Source organism: Pagrus pagrus, assembly GCF_965226575.1.
Source record: "Pagrus pagrus genome assembly, chromosome: 11".
In the NCBI taxonomy this organism is placed as follows: Eukaryota; Metazoa; Chordata; class Actinopteri; order Spariformes; family Sparidae; genus Pagrus; species Pagrus pagrus.
The window spans coordinates 5778026-5794993 of NC_140195.1; the positions used below are offsets into that span (position 1 = coordinate 5778026).

Below are 16968 nucleotides of genomic sequence, written 5' to 3' on the forward strand. Positions count from 1 at the left end.
AAAGTCCAATCTTTAAAGCCAAAGCGTTGCAGTAACAGCAATGGTTTATAAGCAACTATGTTAATGTTCTGGAGGGACTGAGTCACACCTGAGTCACATCTCAATCCAGTGTGCTGTATTTGCTGCCAAGGTACACTGAACTGACTTGGAGGGGCTGAATACTTAGGCAAACATGTACTTTATATTTCAAATTTGTAATTCCTTTGATGGAAAGGGGCTTATTCTGTTGGGGAGTGTCAGGGCTCAGCATCATCAGAGTAACTGACAACTGCTGCTCTTTCCTTGGCTTTAGCTAACTACTGTTGGCTATTTAGCTCATGGCTCGGTTAGATCCAGCGCCAGTGGCCCGGCAGTTTGCCTGGATCAATACCTCGGATCACCACGGGTGACGGGACCGAGCTCAACTGGATCTGGCAGCCTGATAGTGAACACGTCTGGACACTGAAATTGATTTCTGAAATTGTGAACACAGTCTCCAAGACTGTCAGATGTCAGTTTGAGGACAGGGGATACAGTATGGAGGTGATTTACTGTGGATCTGACCAGGACTATGACTTCGGGGACGAGAAGACACAGCAGACGGGGACAGAAGAAGCATTAGAGATGAGAGGGTTGGTCATCAGCAAAACAGAGTGTAGAGCCGGAATATTTTCACATCTTACTCTTTGAATTAAGGATATATTACGACCAAACCTGAGGTGATTGTGGAACAACAGACAAAGACTGTGTGAGAGAAACTTATATTCAGAAGTTGTACGGTTGTATTTTTCTGTTTAGTAAAGAAAAAAAGTAAGAGTATTTCATTTCTTGACATTATGTGAGTTTATTCAGTTCAGTAGTTACACTAAAAGCTAGCATTTATCTCCCAGCTGACACCATGGGGTAATCGTCCATCGCCTCTTGCAGGGACAAAGTCAAATTAGAAGACAGAACGGGCTAACCTTGATAGGACATAGCAATAGCATGTCTTGCAGAGTGCTCCTTAAATTGAGTCACTGCATTTCTCATGGTATAAATTGCTTCATAAATAAATAAAGTACGTCATTCCTACAGGCAATACGTATTTCACATTGTCAAAATTAACCAAGAGTGCTTCACAGTAAATTGCACAAAAAGTCACCAGAAGATTACCTTGGAAGTTACCTTGGAAACAGACCGCTGTAGGCCAACTACATGCTTGTAAAGGGAACATAAGTGCCCATTTATGGAACTGCACTGTACTTTGACAAAGATTGTAAGGGAACAAGTACACGGTGATACTAGGAGACAGGACGGGCTGGGTTTAGCTTGCTAGCATGCTAACGTCAGTAGACATCTGTGCAACAGTAGACGTCTTTGACATAACGTAAACACTGTTGTTTCTTCACACATGTTGATAATGTTCATGTTTTGAATGTTTTAAAATGAATTCTGTCCAGATCTTACAAATAAATGGGCATTTTGTGAGATTTGGCGCCCCGCGCAGCTTGAGTGCAACACCACTGTCCACAGTCTGTAACAATCTGTCTGACGTAATGTAGGTGCCAACTACAAACAAAACTCATTACACATAAAAATGTTATGTGTTGTAAACATGTATGCAACGCTGTGATCCTACCCTCTTGCTGAGGTTATATAGCGCAGAAACAAGTGACGTGGGACAGAGTGGCTGAGACAGAGACGCCATTAACACTATTACGAGACAGTAAAGCATGAAAACTTACGACAAGGGTGAGTACTTTTTAAGCATCTGTAGCTACAGCAATGCTGACTTTTATGGAAGTAATTGTAAAGCTTCCTCATCCAACATGCCCCCAAAATGGCAACTGACTCATCTGTGGAGCATGTGTATGACAGGAATTACAATCAAGCCGTCATTACCTTGTGGCCAATTGTACTGGTAATTGTGCGAGGATGACAACAGGTTGGCCAGCATTAAGGCTCATCTCCCTTTGGCTAGTTCAGCACCTGCCTGCTGGCCACCAGCCTAATTTTTTTCTGACAGCCTCGGCAGGAATGATTGATGCCCGAAGGCCTCTGATGGTGAGCGTGTCTCTGTGCCAAGCTGCTCTATCCATACAGTGCTTCCTCTTGAATTAACTAATTCAGGCTACACCTGTCATTGCACACACTGAAGTCCCCTCATAGGCTTACCGTGGACACAGTCTCCGGAGATAAGCAGGAACTGTGCGGTGCTGATAATAGTTTGTAAATTGTAATCACCTTCGGGGTACTTCTGAAGCAATGTAGAGAAATGTGTAGATCTGCATTGTTTAGCTGATGCTACACAAAGCTTGCGGCTAACAAAGGGTTTATTAAGAAAGCATTCTGCTGACATCCAGCAGTTTAATTATAGGAAGCTTCTCGTTCACCTTGGTTCAGAAAAAGTGGCCACTATATATTTATTTTCTTTGCTGTGAAAGATTAAATTCCCATGGCCCTTTAACCTCCATTCTGTCCAGACCCTCCTCACACATATCATAAGACCACAAATATGGAAACACTTGAGCTTTTCCTCTATTGTTTGGCGTCGATAATCTTCCTCTTTGCTTTGTGTACGATCACCTGAATGTATTGCAGTATACTGAACTCTTTATCCTCTTTTTATGCCACAGGCATACACACACACAGGGCTCTTTTAGCTCCAAAGAATTTTAAACCTCCCAATGTCCTGATACTATTGCATTTTTCATTGGTATTTTAAGCAAAGAGTTGTGAGGTCTTAGAAGTCAGCTGGCATTAATTCCTCTGAGGCAGAGGGATTCAACTTCTCCCTGGAAAGAGGCTTAAAAGAAAGTTCTCCTGCTTCCAAATGACTAAATTTCTCCTTTCTCACATTTATTTCATATTCCTTGGTGGACAGGGGAACAACAGATAATTGAATGCAAATGTAGTTTACTTTGTTTAATCCCCCAAATTTGAATACAATAAAAGATCTTACTGAGATTTACCATTTGTCTGTATGTTAATTACAAATCAATTTGGTTAACCAGAGAAGTTGACCAATTGCTGCATTGTTTTCCATGGTTGTGGGCTGTCAGGGGTGCAGGTGTATACATAATACATCAAGGCAAGACGAAAATACAAGGAAACTGAGATCATTAATGCTGCTTTGTGGAAAAAACATGAAATTTAATGTGTTTTCTTTTTCAAACTACAATGATAGTGCACTGGAATATCACACAACAGGAGAGATTTTATTGCATTAAGTGAGACGAGAAGCATAAAATAACTGAAATATTTTTCAATATGCTGTACAGTTGAGGTTGTATCGGGCTGCAGGCGTCTAAACTAAACAAACTTCTCCATTCGCGTCACATTTATTCTGGCCAGTTTGGAGAACCAGCGATTAGCATGTGTGCTACTGTGGGACGCAGTTTGAACAAAACCAAATTTCTGGCACAGGGAGACGGCTGCCGTCTGCGGCGAGCTGACGTCCAGAGCGAGGTGGGCGTAGCCTCGCTCTTTGCAGAAATCGAGGGCCTTCCTCGTCAGCTGTGAACCCAGGGTTTTGCGGCGCCACTGAAACACCACAGCCATGTGGGATATCTCGCCGTAACTCCCGTCTCCGGCTTCCTGTGCAAACTCTGAGCCTCCTGCCATCACGCCTCCGTTGCAGTCATCAAACCTTTCACCTTCCTCCCCTCCCCTTCTCCCCGTCACTGCCACCATCCCCACCACCTTGGACTGGCCGTTGACGTCCGCCTCCGCAACCCACAAACCGTTATCTGGGTTTTCCAGGTAGTTGGCTTGAATGTCAGCCATGTCTGTGCTCAGCCTCCTCGTCATGTAGCCTTCGTAGATCTCGTGACAGCAGTAATAAATGAGGCCAGCCCATGCACTGCCAAAGAGTAAAGCTTGGAAGTATGAGCTGCCTCCCAGCACATAACCAGCCATGGAAATGCTCAGAGCAATGCCAACGTGGTCCGGATGGCTCATGGCCTTGAAGAAAGCCGGGTATACGTGTTCGAGTATCCCATCACGAAAGAGTGATTTGACCACGTGTTCATCTGAGGGGCTGTATTCCCTGATGGAGAACTGAACTGCATGAAAGAGAGAGGGGGGGAGAGAATGAGAGCTCAGTGAGGCTAATCTGCCTGTTGTTGCAATAAGAAATTCCTGCAGGATTTCACAATGGGCTCAACAAGCTCACGTAACTTGTTGTTACAATCGATGCACTTCTCTCAGAATCTCACCCTTTTCATTTCTAATTTAACTTTATTCCGCATGAAAATAAAACCATGCATTTGAGTACGACAACCTGAGGTGAAAACCACAATTAATATGATTATAGCCTTGTTTTTCTGTAAGACTTGAGAGTGTCATTCTGAGATGCAATACAATTAGGTCTCAATAGTGGTAATGATGAAAATAAAAGCAAGGTGAGGCTTCCAGAGGCAACAAATAAAAAAGGTACTTAGTTTTGGTGAAATGTGTTACGTGTCATTTAGGTATGTTAGTACTGCCATTCATTTCCAACTGAGCTGTCTCATTAGTGCTCTTGTTCATAATCACTTGAAAAAAAAGGTATAAAAGATTAAACATAATCAGAACATCAACTTACAGTTATTTTTCTGGGCCATGCCGACTCCTTCCCCTCGTCTTTCGCTCCACTCTGAAGGACTTAGCGCTGCTGCTCCCACTGAACTAAAGCGACAGATTGTGATAATCAGCCATTCACAAAAGGGATTGAAATTAGTCTGAGCATGCTCACCTATGAGCACACACCACCCACCCACACACTCACATACACACTGAAAAACTTGTGGACCTTAAATGACTTTGACGCACAACTGCTACCGATTATATAAAATATTGATTATACAAGAAGTTTTACAGTTGGACTGAGATGATGGTGATTTTGAGGAAGATCGCCTTAAGTTTAATTGAAACTAATCACAGTTTTGCTTTGATTTTGAAAAGTGGAGGATTTAAAAAAAAAAAAAAAACTTAATTAGCTTAGTCAACAGAGTAAAGAACTCCATCATTGGATTTCTCAAGGAGGATGAGCACAGACCCTGAATATATTAAGTCAGAAAACAGCAGAATGAGAATTCAGCGCTTGTTCGAGCGCCTCATAGATATTTTTCCAAGAATAAAATGTTCTTATTAACCTCGTTTAGGGTGCTTCAGTTTGTTGGTGGTGTTCTCTCTGGAAGCTGCCGTGGATCTCCACACCGCTTCTTCCACAGAATATAAGGTGAAAGTAAAATTAATATTGTCTCGCCCCTTGACACTCGAGTGTCCTATGGTGTCAGTGACAGTGTCTTGAGCAATAACCTGGTGGCCCTCTGACATGATTAAATTTCCTCAGCAGGAGAAGGGCCTTTACACCTGTTTAAATCAATAGCGCTGCCTCATGAATCTGTGAGTGCCAGAAGGTCAAGCAACTCTGGAACTTTCTCAAACCATTTCACAACCAGCATGTGAATTCTGAAATTGTGCAGCCTGCATGCGAAATCCCTTTTAAAACCACTGTATTCACATTTGGTTCTTTCTCCTGTTTATAATAAGACGGGCTGTATGATAAGGAATCTTAAGTCCTCTTTCAAACCTGCACCTGTAAGTCGTCGAATGGCGTCAGATTAACATAAAAGCTTTCGCAGAACGAGGTTAAATACACAGTGAAATATAAAATATTGGACTGATTAAAATCAATAAAATACATTTCTCATGCAAGTCATCTCATTATTAATCAGTGCAACAAACAATAAATGTCTGGAAACACTGAGGTAATACAGTCGGGTCAAAGGCCTTTTGTCATATCACGTCAGTTTATAAATACGGTTTAGACAGGCAACCAAAACTGACAGTCAATAAAAACAGAACAAGCAGGCTGGGGCAAATCCAAAAAACTAAAGAGAAATACAAAATCTTGACCGAGAACAAACAAAGAAAGGCACAGGGAATAAAAGCCAGAACACTGAGACACAAGGAGAAAACACAGGACTGACAACTGAAAGAGGGAAACACCCGACTATGAACAAGGTTTCAGGTTTAGGCACAGGTCGTACTTTGGGTAAAAGTAACTATATTCAGTCTTGTAATGTAAGTTACGTAAGCTACGTATGCATACATACATATATACTACCGCAGGGGCGCTTCAAGAAGTGACGCTAGAGGGGTACCTACTGTGAAGCATCAAACTTGAAAGTGTAGGGCCACTAACCAGGCTGCTGTATTTGATATCGTCTGGTACAATAGTTAAACTTTAACCATCTGTCACGATGACCAAAAGTAAGGTTGGGTACCGAACTCTGTACTTTTAAGGGTTACGATGGTACTACTGTTAAAACCATCTGTTGTAAAATCAAACTTTGGTACCTGAGAGTGCATCTTTAGAGTAACCAGAGAAAGAGAGAGAGCGAGACGTTGCGTGCCAGGACAGGGTAACACATATACAGTCTATCTTTTCTACTGTATTTAGTGTCACAGCATACCTTGATGAGCAGGAACAGCTAGCAGATTACTTGTGTTTTATTTGCCACTTTTATATGCAGTATAACAATAATGCAGTTTTCCCATGGTTAGAACTGAATTACATCATTGTTATTACGGAGAGAGTAAAGTACCGAACAAAGGTGCTGTTGGGTCCCGGTACTGAATTCAAGGTACCAGTATTGGTTCAAATGTGAACGGGAACCAACCCTAACTAAAAGTCATGACCATTACTTAAAGAGTACAATTACAATTACATTAATTAAAGAGTCATTTTTGAAAACATCATTAATGTATGTTTCACGGTATAAATCTCTTCAGTACAGTCCAGTTCAGGCACTTCATCACCACAGGCAATAACAACAATTTCACATGATTAAAATTAGCCAAGAGTACTTCAGAGTTGATTGCACAAAAGTTACCGGAAGAAAAGTTAAACGTTTCCCTGGAAACTAAACACAAACTACATGCTCCACTTCTTAAGGGAACATGAATGCCCGATGAGTTGCATTTTTATTCATGGACATGGACTTGGGCAAGGATTGTAAGAGAACAAGCCTCTTTGGTATGCTTGTCAAAGAGCCACCACATTAAGGGATTAAACCATAACATCATTGAGTTTTCCCCCTCAAATCCAGTGGCTAGTCATCATTCGAACACACCTCATACAACTTTATTTCAAACCCACTGCTTCTCCAGAAACTCTGAATTAAATCTGACTTTCCTTGTGGCTTCTTGTGTTGTAAAAGTGCCTTTATAGAGAGCTAAAAACACTCCTCGGAGATTTCCATTTAGTTCCAGTCATCTTTCATTTTTATAGTAATGCATTTGCTCTTCTATAGACTATATGTTCGGAAATGCTTCAGTTTTTATGACGTGGTAATGTCGGAAAGTGCCCCTGCCAAAGTAAAACATGGTTATTGAGTTGGACCTGTGATTTTCTCCAATGCAGTACATGAAAGCGGAAGCTTATCCAGTCCTGTGCATCAGTAATGGCACTTTCTCCCTGTGCATGGGCATACAGTATATCTGGCAAACACAAAAGAAACACGACTCTTGATGGAGATTCACTTAGGTTCTGTGTTTGGAGAGACCGCATTCACTTTTACATGATTAATGTCTCACTCTGACTGTACAAAAACATCAGATGAGAGCTTTCCAGATTAATGTGTCTCCAGTAAAAAGGTGAAAACTACATAAAACTGAATGTACAAAACATGAATAATCTCAGTAAGAATTACATAGTCTGATCTATGGGAGGAAGATGTCTGTGTAGATTATTATGTCTATCTTAACATCCTTTCTTAGGAATTAAAATCACATTTATTATTTTTATAAAGCCTAAAATCATAATCACACTGCCTCAGTGGGCTTTACAATCTGTTCAGTGAACGACATCCTGTCCTTCGACCCTCGATTGAAAAAGGCTAGCATTGCTCCCAATGATACCAGCAGCAGCACAAATCCCATGTAAAACTTAACACTGGTTATTTTTATTTGGATTAAACAAACACGAAGCTTTACAGGTGCTGTTGTTTGAATTCCTTGTTTTCAGTCTTAATGCAAATTTAAGAAGCTGACTTTGTTTTTGCAGAACAATCAGAGAAAATCTGTACAACAAAATAAGAAGATGGCACTGAGAAGTTTACACCTGCCTCAATTGCAAATTCTCACAGTTTGTGTTTTGCCCTTTTAGTCACAGATTGTAAAGTAATTGCACTGAGAATCCAAGGAGCACAGCATGCTTTGGTTATCTTGTTACACTGTTTTAGATTACGAGAGATAAGAAATCATAATGAAAGTATGAATTCACAACAAACCCAGGAGCAGTGCCAGGTTGTCTTCTTTCAAAGCTTATTTTATGATAATCTTACTTTATCCCAACCCAAGTCACGCCTCCTTCTCTGGAACCGCTCAGACACTTCACCCACTGTAAGCATAAAAAAGTGATTGTCTCACCTGAAAGTGAGAATCCAAGGTAGTTTTCATATTGGAAATAACCGGATTTCAGAGAGGCAACACTCCCGTAAGATGCTGCGGTTCACTGTATTTTGATTTCGACAGAATAACAAAACCAACGGTCTTGACACATATTGTATGGGAGAGAGATAATCGGGTCAGCTGCAAACAATGTGCGAATGAGGGATGCTAAGTACTCGACGTTACTGAGCTTCATTCTAAAGCTCAAGACATTTCAAGGCTTTATATGCAACATATGAGGATTTTCAACTATAACAAAAGCTTTATAATAATCACAATAGCCCAGTGAGACTGTCTTTATATACATACACAAGACAGTTGGATGAATAAACAAGTGGTAAATCTTTCTTAGCCATCTCTGAGGAAAACATATTAAAGTTTGGCCTTGGAGTGGTGCCAGAGAAAAGTCTGTGCTGTTACCTTGATAAAAACGATTTATCCTCTGGTGAATATGAAAGTGTTTAGAAGAGATTCTAATGGCATCTAGGGTGTTTTGACAAGAAAGGTTATTGTGGCAGATCAGTGATCACTCTTGGTTTTTCTATGTTTTTTTCTGATATCATGGGGTGGTGAGTTCACTGCGTTTCACAAGCTCTCTTAAATGTTTTAGTCTAATAAATAAATAATAAGCAACTGTTGGCAGTGCACATTTCTGCAAACCACCAACACGTTGAAACTACATTTCTCTAGCTTCATTTATTTCTTGTGACAGCACTTGACAGCTGAGCTCAGCATCCGGCGAGTTCGCCAAACAATACAAACAAAACTAAGCAAATAGGCTAACGTCTCAGTTTACGTGTGTAGTCATGCAATACATAATTAGAAAGCTTGGATTCTTGTGATTCTATTCATGCAAACAATTTCAAGATAAAACTTGAGCAAGGTACTATCAAAAAACAAACAAGCTAACAAATTAGCATGTACACCGTTTCGCCAAATCACCAATTAAGTGTCTGAGTGTTTCAGCGGTACATCAAACTCTGACAAAAACGGTCGTCTCTTATTTCCAGATGTACACTAGATACATTTAAGTAACATATTTAGTCCAAAATACATTAATCCATGATTAAATGGTGACAAAATATTATAAAAGAGATTGCTCTCATTTCAAAGCAGATGCCATGATCCATCTTCACCAGACATCCTGAGATGGCAGCTGTTTGATTGGCAGCTCATTTGATTAGATAAGAGCTTCTATGCCCGCCCTAGAGCTTAACACAGCCAAAGAGTGATCGTGTAGACAAGCGACCAACTCTCTCCTCTTTCTCCTGAGTCACTTACACGCCAGCCTCTGGATGATTGATGCATCGTGTAGCCAATGAGATTTCAAATCCAGCAAAATAGAGTTCATAATAGTTTTTAAGTTTAGGCACAAAAACTACTTGGTTAGGAAAATACCATGTTTTGACTTAAAATAAGCAACAAACACAGCTGGAGACGTTACAACGTATTGTTAGAAATTTTGTTTTATGGTCACCACAAACACGGTTTGGAAATTGTCCTAATGTCTCCTTAAAAATATCCTGTGGTGTCACACAAATGTTGAAACACTGTCTCAAACTGTGGTCACTACCTCCACCACCATCCCCTCCATCTCCTGATATGAAAGGTCATAAACATGTAATGTGAACGTGACATGACACATTTCTTACAAATATCTATACGGGATAAACATTTACAAATGTGAAGGTATCAGTGGTTTGCATAAGTGTTTACTGCCAACATTTTATCCTGATGACTGGGCTGTAATTTTGAGGTCCTGTATGTGACAGCACTAAAGTATTTTCTGGTCTAGACTGTCTGGTTTCTAGTTGTAGTTCTGGGTGCATTTTCAAACTTGTATTTTTTTACCTGGTCTGAAAGATTTACAATACAAGCCACATGATGGTTTATTGGTCTGATCTCGGGAGTGTTCAGTGGGAGCCAGCATCAAAATACCTTTATCCTTGAAATTACTTTGCTTCAGTATCATTTGAAATTGCATGAGCAACACAGAAAGGGTTTATATTTAAAGGCATCTTTCTGAGATGAACTATTGATCTTGGATATCTGCCCCGTTGTAAAATTCTTGTTAATTAAGTCTAAATAAACTTCACAAAGCCAACAAATTAAAAAAGACCCACCAGTAAAGGTGGTCCGTTTGCTCTCTCCTCCTGAATACAGAGTGAACGACAACAAAAGGCTTTTCAGCAGAACTATATTGTGGCTCAGGCTCATCCCAGGCTCTCTGGGGAGAGCTGGGTCAGACAAGGAAGCTGCAGCAGCAGCAGCAGCCTGAAACTAAACTTCATCTATCACACTTAAAAAGCTGCCCACCTGCACCTCGCCACCAATATGCCAGGAGATGTTGCTGGATTATAGAAGGATTTTGCAGGAAGATAAAGCTGTAAATAAACATTGGCTTGTTTTTCATTAGGGGAAGCTGGTTCTGTTTAAGGTTAATTATTGACTTGGGGACATGGCTTGGAAGAATTTAAGTCCCTGCATGCCTGTGGGCTTTATTAAACAACTGATTTGTTTCAGACAAGGCACATCTGGAGGAGCAGCATCTTAAGGAAACCCTGATTAAACAAAATATGCAGTCTAGTAGACAAAACATGACAATAAGGAGGTAATTAAGATAAATACTCTATTTTATTCACTGAATTGCAGTCACTGTGATGTGGTAGAATGAGCACAGAGATGGGCACAACTACTACTACACTTTTACGATATGACCTTGATAATGCTAAGTTAATTAATACATTAATTGCTTGACAAGACTGAAAAACTGGCAAAGGTAGAAGCGAGAGGAATTAAACGCTTCGCAACATCTTTTCATCTTTTCTCTTTTGGTAACAGCTTCTAAGAAATCAACACAGATACGCTTCTGCGTGAATAAATTATAATAGGGGGACACATTCTGAATAAAAATAAGATACGCAATACAGGTATTTTTGACATATTTTGACTGTAGTGGATTACTTTGACAACCATTTCAAAAGGGACAGTTCACCACATATTTTTCCTCTTCCCGTGCTATTTATTCATCTAGATCAGGGCCTCACGATAAGATTTGTTCTGGCCCGGCAGTTTGTGTTTCTAGCAATTAAAAAAAAACAAAAAAAAATAATGACAATACAATCACAAATAATTTTTGTGAGGTAAAAATGCTATGTAAAAAGAAAACCACTTTACACATTAAAGAACGTTCACAGGTCTTGGGGAATACTACTGCTTATGTGAAAAAGTAGTATAAAGCCCTTTGGGGCTCCAGAGGGAGCTGCATGTAATCTGATATATTGCCTCCAATGATATCACTCCGTGGCTAAGTTGCATTGTGGGTAATGTATGCTCCAGGTTCTGAAAAGGAAGAAGAATTTGTGGGATAAGAAAAGGCCCACATTAATGCAGGAACTCTTTTCTATGACCGTGCAAATTGCTTTAAAGTAGGGACGATGCCACTCATTTTAGCAGGACGCCATTAATGTTTGCATCCCACTGTCGGGAGCACGAGTCCATGAGTAAAGGCACACTTTCTTCTGCGTTCGGTGGAAAGAAAATACATCTGACATGAAACAGCTCACAACAAAGTATGTGGATTATCTTGAGTTACCAGGTCAGGAAACAGACACACTTTTTTGGATCTTTGAACACCACAAGCTGAGTGCAATCTAGCACCATTGTGTTCAGGAAAAGGCAGACACCTCTACGGCTGTTATCTCCAAAACTCAGTTACTCACACTAAATCATTCTAAATGGATAAATGGCACTGCAGGTGAGAGGAAAAACATGTTTTTTTTAATTTTGGGGTGAACTGTCCCTTCAGACTTACTGACTTCAGCTCTGCTCTCAGCTCTCTACTCATCGCATGCCTCTCCTCTGAAACTCTGTTTGTGAGAGTTTCAACCATTCACCCATTTAATCTCATTATTATTCATGTGTTCTTTCTACCCATAAAGTTAACTATTGTCATTTTTATTTCTGATGTTAATGCACGACAATCTGATGGAATGTCCTGTTTAATGTAGGTCTTAATTTTACACAGCCGTGCCAGCAGAGAAGTGGAGCCTATTATTGGCACTTTCAGCTATTTATTTTTCCATGACCTGGTAGTGCTCCGAGTTCATTTAAAAGTAAACAGCCTCCTATTCGACTGAGAGGATTTTTTAATGGGATCTGCCAAACTGTATCCCAAAATTGGATTAGATGAAGTTAGGATTGAAGCATAAAATGTTTCTATGCATCAAAACATTTGCTTTGATATAACATATTACAAATGCAGATCCCATAATGCACTGTGCATAAAAGCACGGCTCTTTTGTCTTTTGACAAGGTGAGAGCACTGTTTGAGAATGCAAATTAAACTCTGCGATTGAAAGGATGAATAAAAAAAAAAAGGCTATTTACTCCATCAATTTGCTGCATATTTGAGAATATTATTAACCATAGATGTTTGGGTGAGGCTCCGGTAAAAGGCAGATATTCTAAACAGTAAACAAAACTAAAGCATCCTGCTACTCATCACGGCTGTACGGTAAAGATTCTCCAAGTGACCTCTGCCCCACCCCGCGTGGTTATACTGAGAAATTCAATTAAGTCGTTATTTTAAATCAAACCACTTTGTTTTCCTCAACCTACCCAAGTAGTCTTCTTGCCAAAACCCAGCCAAAGTGTGAGCATATGGTTCACCTGACGCAGGTATGCTGCAATAGTCATGTCGCTTTGTGAGTCACTGGCAATTGACCTATTCAGTCATTGAGGTACGAGGATAATAATACCTATTAATTAACTTCTTTTACTGTGTCTATGCAGCATTTTGATGTTGTAGTTAGTCAGTAAGGAGATGATTTTAATACAGTATATACTGTAAGTTCAATCTGACGTTATATTTGGACACAGCATGAATGTAATCAGGGGGAAATGGCTAACGTGGCTCTCTCCAAAGCACTTCGTGAGCTCTAAACCTCTAATCATATTACCCAAGTTCAAGTTCAGTAAAGGTTCAAGGTGATTTATTTCTCATTCAACAATGCAGGCTTGTGTAACGAAATGAAAGTTTGTAAACTTTCTCATGCAATGCCAACACAGAACACATATATGGTTATATAAAGTTATATGCTGAATATGCATTGGGGGTTAATGTAAACAGCAGCAACAAGATGGTGATTATATCTACATCTTCATATTAAAAGTCCGACATCTGGTAAACAGTCCATCAACTTCTTCTCGTCCTGCTGTAGTTCTGCTCTCTGTCGGCTCAGAACACGGTCCTCCTGTCAAGTGTCATAGCTTGAAGTCCAACATTGATAGGTGATATGGCAATCTTTCAAATGAACTTCTGAGGAGAGCAACTAAACTTCTTGTTCAGGCTCAGGAAAAGATGACACTACGTATGTCAGTTTTAAGTGTACACGCTCCATCTGTTAACTTGATGACTTAAGTTAAAACAAGTCAATGGTGTCTTTTGGTTTCACATGGCACACCAGCACCGGTCTCCTGGTTGAAAGTTCTGTTTGGCCATCCATCAACCCCAACCTCAACCCTATTTCTTGCTCTTTACTCAGTCACTTGAAACTGTTCATGTGTGGTATTTGCACACATCTGCTCTCCACAGACGTTAATGAAAAGGATTGGTGCGTCACCTGCATGCAAAATTAGATTTTGGCATATGTACTGCATGCAATTTCAAAGTCTAAAATCGTGCCATTTTCACACAGATTGAAGTGACTGGACTGCTTAAATCAGGGTAGCTTTCTCTGTAATGTTGGCAACGTATAAATCTGCCTTTTCAGAAAGTGCGAGTAAAAAAAAAAATCTAGGTTGTTCTTCAAAGACTTTGAAAGCATCACACTTACTAATACACAGACAGAGGCAGGCGCAGTGAAAGCAAATGAGGTTAACCGCCACTCCCCACCTCAACAGTGAGAACTAATTAGGAAATGCATTGTTTTGACAAACATGTATGTGACAGTATCAGATGCACATTAATGTTTTTTTAGGTAAGTCACAGCTGTCTTGTGATGGAACGTGTTTGATTCATACACTGTGAACAAACACTCGTGACTTAACACTGATCTCATGCAGTTTCTCCCGATCCATGATCCTAAATCCAAGAATATTTGTTTCATTTTTCTCCAAGCATGTAAACACTTATTAAAATATGAATTGACAACAATTCTTTTCATCCAACATCCAATCTGCCCCACAGGGATCTAGTCGTACTGCCAGTTCAAAGAGATTCAAAGTTAGATCACACAGTGCGGTTTACAAACGCAATGACTGAAAGATGAAGATATGTGTCATGATGAAGGAGGTTGGAATTCCCAGGATGCAATGGTTTCTCATCCTTTTGTACTGGCCTCTGTAGGCAGGAAACGCTCTAACCCATATCCTCAAATGAGGCCAGTCTGTTCAATTTTCTCCACCATTGGCAACGCCCATTTCTAAACCCAGCGTTCACTTTTTTAAAACTTTTCACACAATTGGCACAGCAGAAGGTAATGTGGACTAAACTGTAGATCATTTTTCATTGCTTTGACACAAAATGAATTGAATGACCACTTTGCAAATTATTACACTATTGAAAAAACTGTTAAATGTTCAGAACCCAATATATTAACAAGTAGCCAGGTTCTTACTGATCTAGTTGAAAAAAGGCGAAGGACCGGATGTTGAAGCAACACCTAAGTGGTCTCCAACGACCGTCCTAAAATGAAATGCCCGTCTTCTCATTTTGTTTTACCTTGGTTTCTATCACTGTCCCTCTTCCATAGTTATTTTGGTTGTTCCATCGTAACCTGGGAATGACGACCAGGGAAAACAAGGCCTCTTCCTGTTTTGGTTGCTCAAACTTAAACCTCTACAGCCATAAAATACCACAAGCACGTCAATGTAACATTCACCTACAAATGTTATTAAAACACTGACTTGTAAAACTTTGACTCTGAATCAAAGGATCTGACTACTCCTTCAACTACTGCATGTTGCTCTAATTTCATCTAAAAAAATATAAAAGTTGAGTAGACCAACCACGGCTGACTTTTATTTCAGTGGAGCACCTAGTCTAGTTGATGCAAGTATGCTTTTCAATTTCACCCCATTTAATACTGTAAAAAAGTACAAATCTATGGAATGAGTTATTCTCAGCAAACATGGAAAAAGCTGACTCCACAGAGTGCACTCAATCCCACAGAGGAATTGTTTTCCTTATGGAGGTGGAAAGTTTACGACCCACTGTCCACACGATCAGATATCTATCTTGGATGTAATGAATGCTGGATGGGTGCAGAAGATTGTGAATGATCACGCATGCTAAAAGATTCTTGCCTTGGTTTATTGCAGTCGAGAAAGTGAGATGAGACATGATGTGTGGCCAAATGCAGACAATAGGATTGCTATACTATATATCTATATCTGTAGCTGCCCTATAGACAGGGAATCTATACATCAGTGTGCGTATAATGAGCTTTGTTTGGCAATACTGGAATTACCTTAGCTTCAGAAAATAAAAGCCGACTGCCGTATATTGCAGCATTTCTGATTCATATCTGTGACAAATACTTGCCTAATAGACAGGTGAGATTCTTTGTTGAAACAGAATTTCTGTTGCAAAAACATTAAATTATTTTAGCTACTTCAAAGACAACGCTGGTACAACGCATGCTTCCTGTTGTTAGTGTTTTTAGGTCATCGTGTAATGAGTGACAAAGTTTTACTGTTGGGAGACAAGTGTTGTCAGTGTGCTACAAGAGTTGCTTCTGAGATGTTTCGGAAGTGTTTTGGTTGCATAACAGCATTTTGGATGTGAGGATCACTGTTGTGCTGAGCTTCCTGTTGGTAATGAGAACTGTCTGAGGAGCTTTAAATAAAGGAGCTGACAGTGTGATATTGCATGAAGAACATATTTAGATCTGTGAGTAATCAGTTGAAATAATATTTATTGTTGCAAATCATAATGCAGTTTCTGATGACGCTTACTTAGGTCTTTCTTCAATTACCTGAATTCAATGTATTTACTTCATACACCGATCAGCCACAACGTTGAAACCACTGACAGGTGATGTGAATAACATTGATCTTGTTACAATTCAATGTTCTGCTGGGAAACCTTGGGCCCTGGTCTTCATGTGGGTGCCACTTGACACACATCACCCATCCAAACACAGCTGTGGACCAAGTACACCCCCTCATGGCAACAGCACTCTCCGATGGCACTGGCCCCCCAGCAGGACAATGCGCCCTGACACACTATAAAAACTGCTCAGGAACAGCTTGAGGAACACAAAAAAGAGCCCAAGCCCTGGCCTCCAAATTTCCCCGGATCCCAATCCGATCAAGCATGTTGGACATGCTAGAACAAATCCAATCCATGGAGGCCGCACCCCCCAACATACAGGACCTGAGGATCCCGGTGCCAGACACCACAGGACACCCCCAGAGGTCTCACGACAATACCTTAACAGGTCAGAGCTGTTTTGGCTGCACAAGGGGAATCTGCACAATGAAACGTAGGTTGTTTTAATGCTGTGGGTGATCAGTGTCATGTCTAAAGTACAGTTTAAAACATACGAAAGCAGCCATCGAGTAAAC

The 16968-nt window shown here is 40.2% G+C and overlaps 1 protein-coding gene across 5 annotated transcripts in view; it reads right to left on the reverse strand.

The window, feature by feature from the left end:
• The window catches only part of LOC311265823 (putative N-acetyltransferase camello), a 58646-nt gene that overhangs the window by 29495 nt on the left and 12183 nt on the right, over positions 1-16968 (reverse strand). For 2 of the 5 annotated variants that reach the window (XM_084367845.1, XM_084367846.1), the window contains exons 2-3: positions 4544-4626; positions 3085-4022 (exon numbers count right to left, since the gene is read on the reverse strand). The exons of 1 other annotated variant lie outside the window; for it this stretch is intronic. In XM_084367845.1, the coding sequence (XP_084223971.1) occupies positions 3271-4022; positions 4544-4626 (835 nt within the window). In that variant the 3' untranslated portion in view covers positions 3085-3270. Of the gene's footprint in view, positions 1-3084; positions 4023-4543; positions 4627-7348; positions 7417-16968 lie in introns of those variants that run through there. 2 more of the 5 variants (XM_084367847.1, XM_084367848.1) reach the window with 2 other exon arrangements.